Here is a 20157-nt window from a genome sequence, read left to right on the forward strand (position 1 = left end):
AAGCCTAAAATGGCATAAATTTGCATTATGATCTAAATTGACTTGTAAAGCCTGATTAGGCATTTACGCATGTCAATTTAATGTTAGGAAGTCATGCTAGGAGGTTTAGTATAAGTAAAAATGCATAAAAGGCAAAAATGCACATTTGAGCAAAAGTTGTCATTGTTGCTTGACAACTTTTTGCAACTTTTTGAGCAACTTTGCATTTTTGAGCAAATCGGTGGTTAGGCAACCGATAAAGAGTTGGTTATGACCAAAATGGCATATAAAATGCTTTGAGAATGATTGTACATGCGTTTGAACATGTGTGAGCAAGTTTGAATATATTTTGAAGACAGTTTCCAGATTTTACCTTGTAATTTTGTCATTTTTGTAGCAGCAGTCTGTACCAAATGGATTGACCTTGCTACTGTTCTTTCATAGTGGTTTAGTGTAAATTTTATTGCTCAAGAGGTTTTTATAATTTCTTTTGGTGCAGGTTTTAGGTGTGTTTAAAAATTTGTATTGCTCTTCGCCTGAGAAAAGGTTCACGAGCAGTTTGACTAGCATGCGTGTTAGTCGCGAGTTTTAAACCGTCAATTTTGCGATAAACGGTTGGGATTGAATAACACATCACTATTATGATGTACAAAAGGTCTGTTTTGGAGCCAGAATAGTTGGGTTGCATCTATTCTAGCTCCAAAATGGACAGACCTTTTGTACAGTGTGTTAGCGATGGGTTAGTCAATCGTAGTCATTTATTGCAAAATCGACGGTGTAAAACGCGCGACTAACACGCCTGTTAGTCAATTTGCACTGCCGCAACAATCTGGTCCATGAATTATGAATTTTGGGTTTAATAATTTCAAGAATATTTGATAAAAATCCTTCATGTCTTATTGTCTCTAAAGAAAATTTGTTTGTTTGTTACCTTTTTCTCCACTTAACCGAAAGGGTCTTTATGTCATTGAAAAGGGGCTATTTGAGTTTTAAGTCTAGGCGGGTTTCGTCTTTTAAGTTGGATCGCTTTAATTTTCCTAAGTATAAGTATGGTTTTCTAATGTATGCATCGGGTTCTTAAAAGTCGGGCAAGTCCATTTTGATCCTACGGTGGTCATGATACCGTAATGGGAAGTTGCACGTTTAATACCCATCACGAGTCAGTGACAAGCCGCTAGTGGCAGGGCCAGTCAGAGATCCACCATTGGCAGTTAAGCAATGGTGGTAAAGTGATGAAGAGTTGCGAGTCCTTTTACTCTTCGCAGATCAGTGACTGAATGGTGGGCCTAGAAAGTGTGAAGAGGAAAAAGCGCTTTAAATTATGGTCAGGTCCAAGGAAAATCAACAGTGGTTGTGAGACCGCGATGGGAATATGCAAGTCCTTTTACCCATCATGACTCAGCAACCAACAGGGTCATCGGAGAATGTCATCCCACACTACTCTGATACCCGATGGGCTAGACGACAAAGGCGGTATCATCAACATAACTTACTCCGATGAGGCAATACCGAAAGGTAGAAATACTTAGTCATCGGGATAACTCAAAACATCGGTGAGAGGAGTTTTGGGTTATGTCGATACCTGATGAGGGAGACAAAGCCAAGCACAGAAAAGGAAGATAAGGTTATCAGTTTTTTTCTAACATATATATTGAAATCCTCCAATTTCTTACCAAGCCAGAATAGAAACTCAATTGTGCTACAAGAATTTAATTTTATTTGTAGTCATATTTATTGAAATGCTTGAGTTTGATGTTATAGAACAATTTCATGCACATACAATCAAGAACACTTGTTTTTTCACCATATATAATGAAATGTTACAACAATTTCAAAACAGGGAAGATAAGAGTATCAGTTGGTGTCAACAATTTTTATTTTTGTCCGATAAAGCTATATTTTATATTAATTCTGAAAATGTTTACATTCTAAAAGCTAAACCTCCATGGCTAGCCGACTAGACCATCGAAGTCAGTATACATAACGGTCCATACATAACACATTCAAAAACATTTAAAAAAACAAACACAGTGCTTGCTTCAATAAAGGTTGTATGTGCCATCTCGCTACTCCAGGTGAACAGTGACCGTGCCCTCTTCCACATCCAGCACTTCCATGTTCCTAACTTGGTTCATTTTTGTCTCCCTACTGGAGCCTTCATCGAACTACAGCACACGACCCTTCTTAGTTGTTCCTCTTCCACAAGGTCGACCCCATCGTTTTGTGCATGTAGGAACCGTTCATTGCACAAGTGGTCTATATTCCGACCAAGGTCCCCATTTTCCCATCTCCGCACGTGCTTCCCAGACATCAACCATCTCAAGGTATTGCAGAGTACCATACATTCTAGCCTATGCTACACTTCTTCTGGCCTCTTTATCGAATGTGGCGCTTCAGAGCAAGAACGGTTGCAAGGAAGGAGTGAATTCACTCACGTGAATCCACACTCCGTCCACACTTTCAAAGTCATCCATGTCTCGTGCCAAACCTAATAAAGCTTCCATTCTGCCTAACCATTCCTTCTTCACACACCTGTTCATGATTTCTCTGACTTTCAGAACAGGTCGAAGCTCCAGACACCATGCCATAAACAGAGACACTATGTATGCATTCGTTCTATACTTCCATCCACCGTCTATGTACTCAGGTCCAAGGATCAACTTCGTCGTGGAAAGGAATGCAGTGTCTTCATAGATAAACAGGTTCATCAACCTATCATCACTTATTCGTCCACAAAATGCAACCCGTGTTTTGCTTGTCTCTAAAGAAAAGTTGGCCTCCATATTTGAAATTGAGATACCTGTGATTTCAAAATGGACATGCAAATCTGTCAAACTAACAAAGACATCTATAAATGATTTGAATTTTTATCAACCTATGCCTTAATGTTTTAGTGCTTTCTAATAACTAAGTTCATCTACCACATGTTCCATGTTATTCTAGAATCTAAGTTTCTGCACAATAGTCTATGGACATTTTTGTACACTTACACATATCCATATCATGCTATCCTACGAAGACCTTTGATTCATATGATGCACACAACTAATAAAAGGTTTCTTCGACTAACAAGGCGCATTATGCGACCGCTCCAAAATGGTAGTACACAATGACTAACACGCCTGTTAGTCGCACGTTTTACACCATCGATTTTGCAATCAATGGGCAACGATTGACTAACACAACGCTAACACACTGTACAATAGGTGCTCCAAAGCGGACCTTTTGTACAGCGTGTTAGCGATAGGTTAGTCAATCACAACCGTTAATTGCAAAATTGACAGTGTAAAACGCTATACTAACCTACGTGTTAGTAAACCTGAACTTCATTTTCGAACCACAATACATGCACGCACGACTAACACCCCTGTTAGTCAATCCGTATTGAATGTTTGGAGCCAGAATAGACGCATTCGGCCGCGACTCCAAAACAGATATTTTTTTTGTTATTGTAGAATATTTATGTAATAAATAGTAAATCATATTAAAATAAGAAGACAAAAAAACTAGTGTAAAATTATCTACAAATATGGGTATTTCTATATATTGATTTGAATAATTTGAAGATAATTTGAATATTAGTATTATGCTATATATTTTATGTATATTGTTGTCTTAAAATGAGTGGTATTAGATCTACGAGCTTGTCAACCTAATTGGGTACATTTAATTGTTAATCGTGGATGGACTAACACGTCGCTTATTCAATCCATACGACGGAGTCGCCATAGCTATTGCACAACTAACACGCATGCGACTATTCTACTAAATCCTTACTGTGGTTTTGGAGCCAAAATAGACGAGTGCACATCTCAGGAAGCATAATGAGAAAAGGTGTCCCCTTATGGATGGAAGAAGTTCCTTCTTGATTATGGAAGTAAAAATTACAAATAATGCAAAGTTACACTATCGGGATAAGTAACCTTGATAAAATCACGCAACAAATACTAGTTGTTGATCGGCATATCATATATTGATAACAATGCATGGAAATCCGGCCAAGGTCAGACCTATCGGCATCGCTCTCGCTGATTAAATTATGAAGTCAATGACGGTTATATCGGACAATCAGATACCGATAAGGCTCATCAGTATAGAACATAAGCGGCAAAAGCATAAAATTGTCTTGTCGATAACCGATGAGGCTATCAATAAGACTTATACCGAAAAGCGCAATAGTGGAAATGTCGCCAAATGTGAAGGTTGTAGAGAAAAGAAAGTCTGAATAGCTTTGTCGAGACATGACAGACCAAATAGATGCGGGCATCCTAACACCAATTTTAACCCTAATGCGGCGGACGCGTCTATTATGGCTCCAAAATGATAGTACATTGATACTAACATGCGTCCCGCGCGATGTCTAACCCTAACGCGAATAATTTCCCACTAAAGAAAAACAAAAATAATTTCCCACTAAAGCAAAACAAGAAAATTTTCCCACTACATATAAAGCAAAATTAAAAACGAAAACAAAGAATTGAAAACCAGAATATACAAACAGAAAGAAAATGACATAATTGCCAACCTTCAAAAATGAAGCCTCCTTCAACAACGTAGGCTACCCTTCAATAATAACTCGTTGCCTCCTTCTTTCCCTTCAACAATAGCAAAAGATGAAGCCTCCTTCAACAACGCAGGCTGCCCTTCAATAATAACTCACTGCCTCCTTCTTCAAGCACTTCTTTCCCTTCAACAACAGAAGACTTCAACAATGAGGATGTCCAACAATGAGGACACTTGCTTTAATCGCGCATTAGTCCCATTAGTCCTCCTTTTTTCCACATGAGGCAAAAAATGGCACGAGGTTTTCTGAAACAGAGGTACAGGGACTCGTACTATGGTTTACCTAACATGCATGTTAGTGACGCATTGTAAATCGTCAATTTTTCAATGAACGGTTGCGATTGCATTAGTCCCATTACTCCTTTTTTCCACATGAGGCGGAAAATGGCGTGAGGTAAATGGAGGTATAGGGATGCGTAGTACGGTTTACCTAACACGTTGGCGCATTGTACATCGTCAATTTTTCAATGAACGGTTGTGATTGCATTAGTCCCATTAGTCCTTTTTTCCACATGGCGCAAGGTAGTACGGTTTGCCTAACACACGTGTTAGGGCTGTTAGTGGCGCATTGTACATCATCGATTTTTCAATGAATGACTAAAATTGACTAAGGACAAAGCCACCTGTCACTAACACGTACGAGACATTTTGTTCGTTTTGGAGGGAGTCAGCACATTTTGGAAGCCCGCACCTTGTTTTTGTCACCATTTTGTTGTCCGAACGCGGTCATCTGTAGTTGTTGCTGGTTGTTTGTCTTTCATGGCTTTTAATGTGTGTGTTATGCACAACACACCACCGCGAGCCCTGACCCAGGATCCATCGTCCTCCGGCATGTCCACGTAGTTTCACGCAGGCCCCGACGTTTGAAACCGACGAGTCCAAGACAAGTCCACGTCATTTTCTGTGGGTCCGGTGGCTGCACCAGATTGGCATGGTATGCATGTCTCGAACATGTATGTCGATGCATGTCGTTGGTACGACAGGTCACTTTTGGAGCCAGAATAGACGCGTCCATGCATATGCAGGATGGATAAGAGAATGCTAGATTTTGTTGGAATTCCACAATAAAAATTTATTGAGAATCTTAGAATTATTTTATCGCAGTTTTGTATAAGATGATATTATATAATATTTTTGTAATAGAAATATTTACACAATTTCAGAAACAAATTACAGATCGAAAGAAAAGAAATGATCATGAAGATAATGAGGAAGTAGGCTTTAGTTGTTGTATTATCGCCGCTAAACTGTTGCGAGTGCCATTTTCTTTTCTTTTTTCATTTTTTCTAGTGAGGATAGTGTAGGATTTGAATGTAAATGTTGAAGACTGAGTTGCACACATATCTCTTTCCCTACTCAGCCACCTCGCTACTCTTGCAATTGCAGCATTTGACAACATTTCATTAGCACAAGCCTCCAGCTTGGCTTCGAAGATTTAAGCATTATATCATCATCCCTTTTTTTCCCTGTTTTTAAGAGTGAAGGACAATAATATTACTTCTAGTGTCGAGATTAGTCTCTGTAAATGCATAACAACTGGTACTAAGATTACCCACCGTTAATGCATAACAACTACTGTCAAGATTAGCCCCTTTCAATATATAATAATATTATTTGTAGTCAGGCCTGCAATTTGACAGGTTATATGGTCGTTTAAAAGTATACATGACACTTCAAATTATTAATAAACTATAAAAAAAATATAGTAAGTAATATATATATTATCTAGTATTTTAATTTATAATGTTAATAGACATTTTTTAGAATGTTTATTATAAAAATATAAATTTATTTGAAAAATAATAAGATATAATTTTTTAAAATTTATAATATTTTAATATAAATTTTCAAAATAGTTTCTATTTTCTTATATGTATTTAGAAACTTAGTCAATTTATTTTTATTTACTTTTTAAAATATTTTTAAGATAATTGTCTTAAATATCAATTTAGAAACTTGCCATGATTGAAATGCTAAAATATAACTGTTTCTAATTTTTAAAATATTTTCATATGAAGTTTTAAATTGTTTATATTTTCTATATGAATTTGGAAATTTAGTTAATTTTATTTTTATATATATTTTTTTAAGATTGTCTTAAATATAAATTTATAAACGTGTCATAATATATTATTATATATTATTTAATATTTTAACTTTTGTAATTAGTAAATTAGTAATTATTAACTCATATGAATTTAAAAACTAACTTAATAAATTTAAGATTCTTACATATATTACTATTTTATCATTGTTTTCTAAATTTATATGAATAATGAAAGGACAAGGAATTTAATTTCTTTTGGTGTACCAAAGAAAAAAAGAGTTTTGGTAATTGAATGTTAAATGAATGGTCTCATAATAAGCATTTGAAAGAAACATTTAAAGAAATTTTTGAGACCTATAAAATAGGATACATGATAGTAAGATAGTAATTAAATGTAGAGTAGAAGGGATGGATTTTTTTTTTGACACCTCATATTTTTCTTAAAACTTAAAATGAAAGGCATTGGAATTAAAAACCATCACTGTCAAATTCTAGGTCTGTTTGTAGTGATTAAGATTTATTTTATCATGATGGTTGAAAATTAACATTTAATTATGGTGATGAATTACTTTTATTTTAAGAGTTTCACATTTTTATCTGTATGATAAAATGTGTTATTTTACTATGATCAATTTTGACAGACCAAGAAAAAAAAGAAAAATTTATTTATTAATAAAAAAAATATGACAGAAAAATTATATAGTATTTGTGAATATGTAATATTAGCTAATCTTTAGCAATCAAGGAAAGTTGCCTATCATCTTTAGTTATGTCATTTGTGTCATGCGCGGTGGATGTTTTTGATGGACAGATTCCTTTTTTAAGGGTCTTTAATTGTTTTTCAAATTGCTCTATCCAATGAATTACAGAGATTTAAGCAGTGTACAATAATGATGTGAATGATTTTCTTTGGATGAGGTAACTAGATAAAATATTTACCAGGAGAAATGAAGAAAGGGCAAGAAGAGCTTTACTATATGTTATTATCAATTTCTTGAGGTTATGATTTCTTCTTTGGGTATTTGGGAGTTATGTATAGTATTGATATAAGAAATTGTTTTACATAATGTATATGTATGGTATGAAAATCATTTTTAGGGCTTTTGATCATATGCCAAATGGATTTGTTTCAAAAGTTGGATCATTTAGTGAAGCTTGATATTTCTTCTCATTTGAATAAATTTTTACCCCTTTTTAGTTTGATGAGAATCATTTTTAATTGTACAATTTTGAAAATGGAAAAAGGTGGCATTTTTTCTATAGAATTAATGAATTGGATAAGCTCACATTTAAGTTAAATGATTATAATTGTATTAATAAATTCAAAAAATCAAACAATAATATCATTAAATGTAAAAGTTTAATATTGTTTATTTCAATATGAATAATTCTAGGAAATAACAAGGTTTTTCGGCCAATTTCAAAATACTTTCAAGGCTTCTTTCAAAACAGACGCAATGTGGCATGGAGGCAGAATAACAATGGAAGGAGATTCACTCGAGGGCGTTTTAATAATGGTGTGAATCAAGGGAATTCTGAGAAGCAATTGAAGGGATTTTCAGGGAAATGGTCTTTGGATCTGGGCAATCAACGAACATTTGCTAGGGTTGTTGGCTTGGCAAATAAGGAGATTGCGGCTAGGGTTTCTGTTTCTTCACAGTAGGTGGGAAATAAGGTAATTGCGAACCTCAAGGAAGCTAGTCTGGAAAAGGTAAGTAAGATACCTATTGATCCTATTCTGCCAGGGGTTTCTTCATCATAGGTTTGGGCTCCTATCCCTTGTATCGATCTTCTGGGTTCCTATGTTGATAAGAAAGCGAATTGTTTGCATATGAATGCTATTTTTGAGGAAATTTGGGGTGATCAAATTAGTTTGTTAAATCTTTATCATAAATTGCAGAAAAGATGGGGGGATATGCATTATTTTCAATTATTGTCTGCAAATGCTTTTATTATTGTCTTTGATTCTCCTTCTTTCAGAGATGAGGTATTAAGAACTTCGCATCATTGGTTTGGAAAACATTTAATTTCAATTGCAGCTTGGAAACCTTTTTTTGTTCCCGCTTGGTCTAGTTCGAAACTTATTCCTTTCTGGTTTGGTTTACCTAAAATTCCTTTTGAATTTATGGATCCGGACATTCTTGAGCAAATTGGAAATACTATTGGAACTTTTTTAACATCTAAAATGGACTTTGTGGAGGGGGAGGTTCTGGTAAAAATTTGTGTTCTTATTAACCCTAACAATGTTTGCCCCCGTACTTATAATATCAAGTCTCATGATGGTATTTGGCACCAGTCAATTGAGAAATTAGATTCGGAGCTTCTTAAGTCTCCTTTACTTTTGGATGCTCCATTACTTATGGATTTTAAGAAAAACCAGCAGGTTGTTGGGTCTATCCCTAAATCCCTTAATAAAGATAGTTTGTCGGCAGGACCTTCGGTTGAAGGATGTGGAAATGTCTCTTCGCATAAGTTGGTAGAAACAGGTCACATTAATCTTGAAAATAATCCATTGTGTTGTAGTTATGGGAAACCAAATGATCACACTCCGGGTTTGGTCTCACTTTCATCTTTACTGAAGACATTTTCTAATAACGGGGGTATAGTGATGGATGGTAATCCCCCGATAAATGGAGTAGATCATCCATTGACTATAGATTACCCTAAGATGCCAAATAATCACATAAAGGGTAAGGACGACAATTTGTCTTCATGCACTCATAAGGAGGTTTTGGATTCTTCAAAGAATGTGAATTTAGATAAAAATGCAGTGGTTGATATGGAAACTATTAAACAAGTACCTACCATAGGTTTTCCTAATGATGCTTCTTTAGTTCAGGAAATTAAGAATTTGGTGTCTAATAATTCCCCTCTGAATGTTGAAATTAATATGGCTAATGAATCTTCCTTAGGGAATAGTAATCCGTCAGAGGTTGTCCTTGTTATTGTGCCAGATGAGATTCTGGTACAACAAGTAAATGATATTTTTAACAATCATGCACATTAGATGGATGAGGGTATTACTGATAGAGTTGTTTGTTCAATTGAGAATGATTTGGGGGGTATAAACTTGACCCTTCCAATTTCTGCATCTGCTAATCCTTTTGCGGTTTTGGCTACAACAGAGTTGGGTTTTGAAGATAATCCAATTATCCTGGCTTCTCCAAAGTCATGCAAGAGTTTACACCAATTATCCAAACAACTTTGGTTTTTTCACCATCAATGGTTTCTCCTGGGAGAGGTAGGCCCCCAAATAATCTTAAGACTCAAATGGAAATTGATGCTGGAATTCAAAAGACTTTGTCCCTTTCTCCTGCTGGTGAGCAAGGGAGGCGTTCGGTCTCTCTTGGTAGGCCTAAGAAAACATGCCTAACTCTTGTAAGTGTAAAAAGAAAGAGGAGTAAAATATTTGTGAATAGTCCTCCTATGACAAGATTAGGGGCTGTGAAACGTAATTTGCAAGGTTGCTTTGGGGAAAGCAAAAATTCTCCGATTAGTGGGAAGAGGGGAGCTTCGGCCTCCCCTCGAGGACAATGAGAATTATTTCTTGGAATGTTAGGGGCTTAAATGCCCCTAACAAGAGACGCTTATTTAAGTCCCAGATGGACTTAATTAAGTGTGATATTTTTATGTTGTAAGAAACAAAGTTGTCAAAGGAGTCTACTGATTTGGTTTTTTCATCTTGGAGAAGGTGGAATTTTCTTTCTTCTCCTGCTTGTGGTGCTTCAGGAGGTTTGGCACTTCTTTGGAATAATTATAATATTGAGGTACAGTTAGCGGCATCTGCTACAAATTGGATGTTGACTTTAGTTATAAGCAATATTTTGAAGGTTAAATTCTGGCTTTTTAACATTTATACTTCATCGAGAATTCAAGGAAAGAGTAAGTTATGGGGTGAATTAAAGAAGATTTCTTCTCCCTTAAGACATGGTTCCTTTATTATCTTCAGGGGTGATTTTAATGCTATCATTGATTTAGATGAGAAGAGAGGAGGTGTTGCCCTTAATAAAAGGATTATGGATGACTTTGGGGATTTCATTTCTGATATGAGCCTTTTTTATTGTAAGTCTCAGAATGGGGTTTTCACATGGACAAACATGAGAAGGGATTTTTCTCAGATTGCTAAGAGATTAGATCAGTTTTTGTTATCTGAGAATTGGATTGATTAAGATTTTCAATTCTTTTCCTCTATTCTATCGGTCTCGCGTTCTGATCATTTTCCAATTTCCCTTTCAGCTATTGAGGATAGGGCTTCTTTTAAGTCTCCATTTAAATTTGAGCCCATGTGGTTTAGGGATTCTTCATTTTTGCCTCTGCTTATGAAATGGTGGAATTCTGCTCCTTTTTGTTCTGGGTCCCATATGTTTCAGATTGCTAAGAAGTTAAGTTATTTGAAATTGAATATTAGGGAATGGAATATCTCGCATTTTAAGAATATTTTTCAAGAGAAACAAAGGATTCAAGATATGATTGAGTGTCTTAATACTCATGTGCTTCAACATGGTATGGTGCCACAAGTTTTTGATGAATTGAAGTCACTAAAATTACAACTTGAGGAGGTGTTAGCTAGAGAGGAAATCTATTGGAGAGAGAAATCTAGAGAGTTATGGCTTTCAGATGGTGGTAGGAACACAAATTTTTTTCATTCTTCAAATAAGATTAAAAGATGTAAGAATAGGATATCTTGTATTCAATGTTAGAATGGGAATTTATTGATGGAGCTGAAGGACATTGCTTCAGAGGCAGTAAGGTTTTTTAAGTCATTATTATCTTCAGAAAATGGAAATCTCAGCAATGATATTATGTCTAATATTCCTCCTTTAGTATCTTTGGAAGACAATAAGATGTTGATGTCTCCCTTTTCCTTACAAGAAGTTAAGAGTGTTATCTTTGCCATGAATCCAAATAAAGCTCCAGGACCAAATGGTTTTACTCCTTTATTTTTTTAGAAATGTTGGGATTTTGTGGGAAATGATGTTTTATTGGCTCTCGAGGAAGCTAGGAGAAATAGGTCTATTTTAAAAGAACTTAATACTACAATGATTGCAAATATTCCTAAAAAAGAGGATACTAAGACTTTTACTTATAGGAGTTGAGAAAATACAACACCACAGAAGCCCAAATAATCTTTGAAAGCTGAAAAACCTGTTACAAGGAGAAGCAATGAAGCAAATCACAGAAGGAAAGAATACACAGGAAAAATATGCTCCAAAATGTATTGTCAATAATAATCCTTCTTCATACAATGAAAAGAAAGAACTCAACCTTTAATAAGTCAAGAAACCCTAAAAGGGCAAACCTAGGTCTGCACATAATAATTAATTAAAATAATTAGTTATATGCATCTAAAGTTAGCTTAAGTGTAAAAGAGATGAAGGGAACTTAAATAATTAAACAAAGAATGTTTAATTAATCAAGTAAATACCTGAATACTCTAACACCCCCCCTTAAGCTAGACTTAGGGAGAAGCTAAAACCTAGAACAACTATTGAAAGCAATAAAGATGGGTCCCGGCAACAAGGTCTGATCAGGCACCCAAATACAATGAAATCTCTATGAACTGGAGAAATAGTGAAAACCACATGGGAACAAAACTCTACTCCAAAAAGAGATGGAAAAGAATATCATTGAAGCATGAAGAACCTACAAACTCTGTCAAAAAATAACTGTTGATCTGAAGAACCTCCATTGAACTAGAACATGACCAGGTAGAGAAGACTGTAATCTGCATGAGTGCCCTCAAATGACACTACTCGAATCAGGAGGCAAACAAAGAAAAAACAACTAAAATCGAAGATACAAATGGCATGAGAAACCAAAGCCTAAAGAGCTGATCAATCGAACCACGGAAGCAGTAGAACCAACAGGATAAACCTCCCCATAATGCGGAAGTGGGAGAGGGACAGGAACATTAAAAAGGATAGCCAAAAAAATCGCATGACGAAGAACCAAGAACATCAAAGGTGCTGAGACACATCATCATGAGGTGAATGTCATGGAACGAACACTCACTTGACAAAGGAAGATGGCAAACAACAGGCAAACATCAACCCCCTCATGGCACTTGATCAATAGTGCATGTACAAGAAGACACAAGATATGCAAGATTCCAAGTAAACAATGCATGATGGCACTTTATCTCAGTGCGTTTGCATATATACAATGCTACAATGATAAGAAGACTGGAAATAGAAATGAGAATCAAAACAGAGACACCCTACTTAGAAAAAAGATCCCAAGACTTGAAAGAACCACGATATCCACCAGAGTGCTGAAAAGCAAAAAACTGAATAAAATATGCATGGAGTAGAATCTAGAAAAAAAACTTATATTTCTGGAAAGTACACAACACAAACTTTTCAAAAATATAAAGTTTTCAAAAAATGGAGGTCGGATGCTCATTCTACATCTCCCAGAGTGCAAAAAAGAAACCTCACTTTGACTGCAAAAAAACATAGTCAAACAGAAAAATTGGAAAAAAATACCAACACCATGAGGTCGGCCTCAGAACCAGCTTTTCGACGCCTATTTGTTTTCAAAAAAATGACTCTGTATGCCCAAGATAGAGCCAAAAAACCAAACCCCCCCTGAAAAAGCCAAAAAAGGGAGTCTGGTGGCCAGTGGGTGGTCTGGTGGCCAAGGAGCGGCGCTCCGGTGGTGCACCAATGGCGGCTTGGTTGAGCTCCGATGGCAGGGAGGAGCAAAGCGGCGGGGCCAGGCGGAGCTGAGCGGCAGGCCGAGCGGAGGATCGGTGGCTGGGAGGAGCTCTGGTGGCAGAGCTGGCCGGAGGTGCTGCAGGTGGCGGTGGGATGGGCGGCAGTGGGCCGCAGGTGGCGGCTTGGGAGAAGAGGAGGCCAGGAATGCTGCAGGTGGCGGCCAAGCCGGGCAGCCAACAGCACAGGGAGGCGACGGCCAGGCGGCGGGAAGGCCAGGGAGCTGGGTGCCTGGTGGTGCTGCAGGGCCAGGCTGGGTGGCGGCAGCGAAGCCAGGAGCTGCATGGCCGGCGGGGGCCGGAGACCGGGAGTTGCATGGCCGGCGAGGGCTAGAGACTAAGCCTTCGAGAGCCAGGGAAACAATAGTAGTAGCCAGAGAAGGACAAAGGGGCCGTCGGCGGGGGCCACAGGGGCCGGACTAACAGATCTGACAGGCCTGTTAGTCCGGTACCTTGCGGTACCCACAAAAAAATTTTCCCAAATTTTTTTTTTAAAAAAACCTTTTTTTTTTTTGAATAAATTTTTTTAATAAAAAAGCAAAAATTCGACCTACATGCCGTAAAAAGGAAAAAAAAAATTTATTTTTTTTCAATTTTTTTCTCGATTTGTGTGCCAAGGCCGTACAGCTTGGATTTGAGAAAAAAAAATTTCCCAGAGGCTCAGGAACCAAAATAGGTCAAATTTTATATGACCATAGGGATTTTCGGGCCTTCTGAGCACGATCCTGAGGTTTGTTTAGGCCCAAAGTTCTCAAAAAAAAGGTCAAACCCTAGGTACATAAAAAATTCCTGAAACCCCAGATCTACTTCCAAAGCAAAAATTCTCAAAACAAGAATAGGCAGCTGCAGATCTGAAGCTCTGATACCATATAGGAGTTGAGAAAATACAACACCATAGGAGCCCAAATAATCTTTGATAGCTGAAAAACCTATTACAAGGAGAAGCAATGAAGCAAATCACAGAAAGAAAGAATACACAGGAAAAATATGCTCCAAAATGTATTGTCAATAATAATCCTTCTTCATACAATGAAAAGAAAGAGCTCAACCTTTAATAAGTTAAGAAACCTTAAAAGGGAAAACCTAGGTTTGCACATAATAATTAATTAAAATAATTAATTATATGCACCTAAAGTTAGCTTAAGTGTAAAAGAGATGAAGGGAACTTAAATAATTAAACAAAGAATGTTTAATTAATCAAGTAAATACTCGAATACTCTAACATTACTGACTTCCACCCCAATTCTTTATGTAACACTTTGTATAAGATATTTACGAAGGCAATTTCCCTTAGGTTGGCAAAAATTCTACCTAGGATCATTTCATCAAAGCAAGGTGGTTTTGTTCCTGGAAGGGAGACGACAGAGGGTGCAATTGTAGCACATGAGGTGCTGCATTCTATTTCCACCCAAAGAACCCCGACCATGATACTTAAACTAGACATGGTGAAGGCTTATGATAGAATAGAGTGGGGGGCTTTATGTGTTGTTCTTAAAAAGTTAGGTTTTTCCAAGGCCTGGGTCAAATGGATTCGTGCATGTACTTCTTCTACAAGATTCTCGGTTTTAATTAATGGTTCTCCCTATGGTTTTTTCACTTCCTCCAAGGGTTTGAGATAGGGAGATCCCCTTTCTCCCTTTTTGTTTATTCTACTAGCTGAAACCTTTAGTTGGGCTATTAGGGTTGCTAAAGTGGGGGGGCTTTGGAAAGGTATAAGGATTCAGAATATTCCCCAAATTATTTCTCATTGTCTCTTTGCAGATGATACTCTGTTATTTGGACATTCTTTGTTAGTTGAGGCAAAAGTGATTAAAGAAATAATACAAAATTATGCATCATTTTTTGGTCAGAAAGTGAATGGTGATAAATCAAAGATTTTCTTCCTTAATACATCACAACTGGTTCAACATAGGTTGCAATCCTTTTGGGGATTTGAGACTGGAAATCTTCCATGTACTTACCTTGGGATTCCTTTCTTTGTTAAACAGGATAAGATTGGTTTTTGGGATAAGATTATTTCGATCATTTCTAAAAGAATTCTCTCATGGAATCATAGATGGTTAACTTTGGGAGGTAAAATTGTTCTCATCAAGTTTGTTTTGAATGTTGTTCCCATATATATCATGTCTGTTTTGAAGTCTCCAAAAGAAGAGCTATTGTTAGTTTAAAAGATACTCTTAGAGATTTTCTTTGGAACAATAATAAAGATGGCAAGAAGAAACTCCCCATAATTGCATGGGATAAGGTATGTTTGCCTAAGGAACTTGGGGGAACAGGAATTCGTAGTCTGGAGAATCATAATTTAGCCTTAGGTGCTAAGTTGGTTTGGAAATTATATGACAAGCCTAGCTCCTTATGGGCACAAATTATGTTTGCCAAATATTTAAATAATGGACCGAGAGAGTACATTTTTAAAGCCTCAAATTTGCCTCGGGTTCTGCTATTTGGAATTTCCTTTGTAAATGTAGATCAGTTATTTTGCCTCATCTCTCATGGATTGTTCATAATGGTAAAAGGGTTAGATTCTGGGATGAAGTATGGAATGGACACACACCTCTGGTGAATATTAGGGATTGGTCTCCTCTGATCACTATTCTTTCCTCCCTTTGGGGTGTTTTTGTAGCAAATTATTTTGAAATTGTGACTAGTGGACTCCTTAAGCTAGCTAGATGGAAGTCGATTGATTTCTTAGATGTTGATCAGAGTATGAAATTAGATTTTGAGAAGATTTTGGGGGATAGAATTGTATTTCTTTCTGATTCTGAGGATGAACTTATTTGGACAAAGAATATTTCTGGTAAGTACACTGTTAAAGATGGTTACAACTCTCTTATGGTTGCTAAAGATTTATCATCCTGGCCTTATAAGTTGTTTTGGCATTCGGCTTGTCTTCCTAAAGTTGGAGCCTTTTCTTGGTTGGTAGTTCATGACAGAGTTCTTACAGGTACAAGACTGGACAGGCTTGGTATTACTGTTGTTTTCCCTTGTGTCCTTTGTAACAAAAATTCAGAATCTTCTTCACACCTGTTCCTACATTGTGATTATGCTTATGAATGTTGGCAGTGGTTGTTTGAGAAGTTAAATATATCCTTTGTTATTGGTAAGGATCTCATTTCCTATTTTAGATCTTGGCCCTTTATGTTTGCCTCATCTTTTTATGCATGCCTTTAGATCATATCTCCATCTATTGTGATTTGGAATGTTTGGCTAGAGAGAAACAACAAGATATTTAAAAAAACAAGTTCTCCTGTGTCTGAGGTTCTATTAAAAATTGAGTCTTCAATCTCTGAGGTTGCTTTGTCATTTATTTATAAGAATTTGGAAAATCTTACTTCTTTTTCGCACTAGGATAGTAGAGTTACTAGAGTTTGGAAGATGTTGTCGGTTTTACCCTCTCATGGTTCAATTTTAAAAAATAATGATGCAATAGATAAGAGATGCTCTGCTAGATGGAAACCTCCTCCATAGGGGCACTTTAAACTGAATTTTGATGGGGCCTCTCATGGTAACACTGGGCCGACTGGGGTAGGCATGGTAATTTATGATCACAATGCAAATTTTATTCGAGCTAAGTGTCATGCTATTGGTTTTAAAACTAACAATTATGTGGAATTCCATGCTTTGTCTTTTGGATTGGATATGGCAATCTCTTTGGGAATTAAGGACTTAATAATTGAAGGTGACTCTATGGTGATTATTCAATGTGTTATAAAAAAGAAATCGAATTGTTGGAATTTGCAGTATATACTTGATCTCATTTTACAAAATTTAGAATTGTTTGAATCATTTTTGTTATCCCATTGTTACAGAGAAGTTAATAAGATTGCAGATTATTTGGTAAATTTAGCCATTGATAGTAATGCTAATAAGCGAGAGGTGGGTTTTTGAGGAAATTCCTTCTAGGGTATGTGAAGGTTTGCAGCAATAGTTATGTGATTTTCTTGAGTAATGTTGATGTAAAATTTTATGATGATAATTATTCCCGCTTTCCCTTTTCATTTCATGTATTAATGTTGGTTGGCAGAGGGCTTTGGAAATTTTTGTCTTCTTCCATTGATAGCAGTTGTGGAGTCTACATTTGAAAATTATCCGATGGGTTTGCAAATTGCCATATGGACTCTATTTAAAACTGATATTATATGTGTTGTGACTACATTTTGTATGTGGTTTTGGGCGGGATGTATAAACTAATCTGTTAGATACTATAGGTTTATTTTATGAGCTGTGACCAGAGGTTTTCTTCCCAGGGTTCTTCTCCGGTATGCTATTTGAATCCTATGTAAAAAATAAAAAATATTAATAAAAAAGTTTAGTGGAATAATCCACTTTTATTGAACAAAAAAAATTCTAGGTATTAATCATTTTCAAGAACTCAATATTGCAATATGAAATATAATAAGCAATTTAATTTCAAACGTAGACTCTGGTCATTTTCTGCTTTAACATAGAACTACTTAATTATGGATGTGATAATTTTAGGTATATTATTCTCTACAAAAAAATATATCATTTTAAGTTCATATAATTTTTTTAAAAACTAATGTAAATTTAATAAAAACATTTAAATTATAGAATAAAAAATATTATGTCAATTGCTACTTGAAATGCATAATTTAAAAAAATAAATAGTATAAAAATCTCTCAGAAGATAACTTCCATGAAATTACAGCAATTTCCTTTGGGTAGATTCCAAATAGAAGACACCTTCACACTTGCAATGGACAACTACATCATTACCATTGAGAAAGAATTCTCATTTGCAAGCACATCATACTATTTGTCAATGTCATAAATATTTTAGATAAATAAAAGTAACCTACAAACAAACTAAATTTTGTTTTCTATCCTATCCTTTTTTCCCAAAAATGATTATGCAGAGGCATTTGGGTTTAAGTTTAATTGTAATGATCATTTTGTATAGATTATCATAGACTGGTTTTCTAAACATAACTAGTAATGTGCTTCTTTTCCTGGCTTTTTTCTATTTTACGATATGTAAATATATTTCTATTTTTTTTTTTTTATTGGTAAAGGCAAAGCCATAATTATATTGATTATGTAGAGTTTACAGAGCTAAGATAGCAAATAGATTTTTAACAGAATTCAAAATGGAAGCATCAAAATGCCTTCTGAAAGAGAAGAAGGAATGCAACCAGGTAGTTCATGGAAGGCATAAGGAGTCCTTCCAAATTAACATATATAAGTCTAAGGACTCCCTTTTTATATAAAAAAAATTAAAGTCTAAATGGCTGAAGCTTGCTGCCCTATTAACAAAGATTATGCTGATAAGAACAAATACTCGCTCGAGAGTCAAAATAGTAAGCTTTAAAGTAACTAAAAGGGAACCTAGCTTGCAATTTCCTTGTGGGCTTCAGATGGTAGGTGCTCCTTCCTCACACTCCCACGGCCTCTTCTTGGAGGGCGACCCCTGCCACGACCAAGTCTGGACCCGCGACGACCCCTACTAGCGCTACCCCTGCATGCCTGTTCCGTTTGAGGGTTTTCATCTTCTGTTTTCAGAGGCAGAATGTTGTTGAGTCTTGCGAACTAAATTAAGTCATCCTCTCTGCCTGGGTCTTCTGAATTATCTCCCAGCAACCGCCATTTAAGGTAGCCAAGGCCAACTCCTGTGAAAACCTGATGCCTATCCAAGTCTTTTCCTTTCAGGTCGAGCAGGAAAGGATAATAGTTAATTAGTTCTCCATAGGCATTGAATAGGATTCTATCGCCTGGCCGAGGAGCCCCAAAGTCATGAATTGCCTTATTTAGAATTTCTTGGAGCTCTTGGGTGACCTCCTCTGAAAAAATCTACTTAGTGAGGGTCCAAACTACCTGCTTGGCAAGTTTTAGGTCTAGCAGAGAGGCAACAAACCTTAAGGAGATGCTAGTGTTATCCCGAGGATACTCGTCTCTGTTCAGGTGTTTGCTACCCAAGATCATCTTGACTGCCGAAATGAGAGGGAAATCCAAGTAGAGGAGGAGGCGCTTGAGCCTCAGGTCTGTAATGTTTTGGAATGAAACTTGGCGCGTCGACGCCGAGAGGGAAATTGGAGTGTCTACTCCAAAACAAGAGATGGGTCTGGGATACACACTCATAATGAAACCAAAAGGGGGCTCTGTCGACATGGATGACAATGCAATCTATCAAACAAGAAGGAGAAACCAAGACTCTGGGAATAATTAGCAAGAGAATGAGAATGAGAACAGAATGCAGAAAACTAATGCAAAGTAGGTTGGCGCACTCTTTAACACCAAATAATGAGGGATGGATATGCAATAAATTTGCCAGCAAAGGTGGCGAGGGATGTTTGTCCTTGGCATGCCAAATCTCTCGTTCAGGCCACACAAACCATAAGTTGATTTGACAGTTTGGTAGCTAGATCTCGTAAGGAGGATCAAGGAAAGCTTAGGGCATGACTGCAGTTTGGATGACGTAATTGAATACGAGCCCACTCTCCCCGAAAAAGGTAAGATTTAAATTTGAATTGAAATAGTCGTTACACTTAGCCGCCAAGGTTAAATTTAATGTTTTCCCAGGTAGCGAAGCTTTAAGGAGATTCTGCATATTCTTGAAGAGACTCTTGTATCTGAAATAAAAACCTCTAGGACCCTTGCCTATCAGGGGCGATGGTCTGCATGAATAACAGGCAGATTTCCGAGAACCCAATTGTAGAGATAGGTTCCTTGAGCAGCTATTTTTGAGAGAACATCTACCTATGAGTTTGCTTCTCTATAGATGTGCTTAGCTTCATAGTTTTCAATCTTGTCCAGGCTTGCAATTATGTTTTCTAGAATTCCCTGCAATCTCCAATTTGGAGTGTTTTTCCTCTTGATTGCATTTATTGCTATCTCTGAG

The 20157-nt window shown here is 36.5% G+C and overlaps 1 protein-coding gene across 1 annotated transcript; it reads left to right on the top strand.

Annotated features, from left to right (window-relative positions):
• Positions 1 to 4773: 4773 nt before the first annotated feature.
• LOC131856807 (uncharacterized) lies at positions 4774 to 13724 on the top strand. Its single transcript, XM_059208736.1, has 2 exons — positions 4774 to 4836; positions 13284 to 13724. The coding sequence occupies exons 1-2, from the start codon at positions 4774 to 4776 to the stop codon at positions 13722 to 13724; spliced, it is 504 nt and encodes a 167-aa protein (XP_059064719.1).
• Positions 13725 to 20157: the final 6433 nt, after the last annotated feature.

This window comes from Cryptomeria japonica, chromosome 7 (genome assembly GCF_030272615.1).
Source record: "Cryptomeria japonica chromosome 7, Sugi_1.0, whole genome shotgun sequence".
NCBI lineage: Eukaryota > Viridiplantae > Streptophyta > Pinopsida > Cupressales > Cupressaceae > Cryptomeria > Cryptomeria japonica.

Excerpts from the sequence above, each read along its gene's own strand:
- LOC131856807 (XM_059208736.1), top strand. The coding sequence starts at position 4,774 with ATGGCACGAGGTTTTCTGAAACAGAGGTACAGGGACTCGTACTATGGT. Across the intron at positions 4,837-13,283 it reads ATGGTTTACCTAACATGCAT|GGAGGAGCAAAGCGGCGGGG; the intron begins GTTAGTGACGCA and ends CTCCGATGGCAG.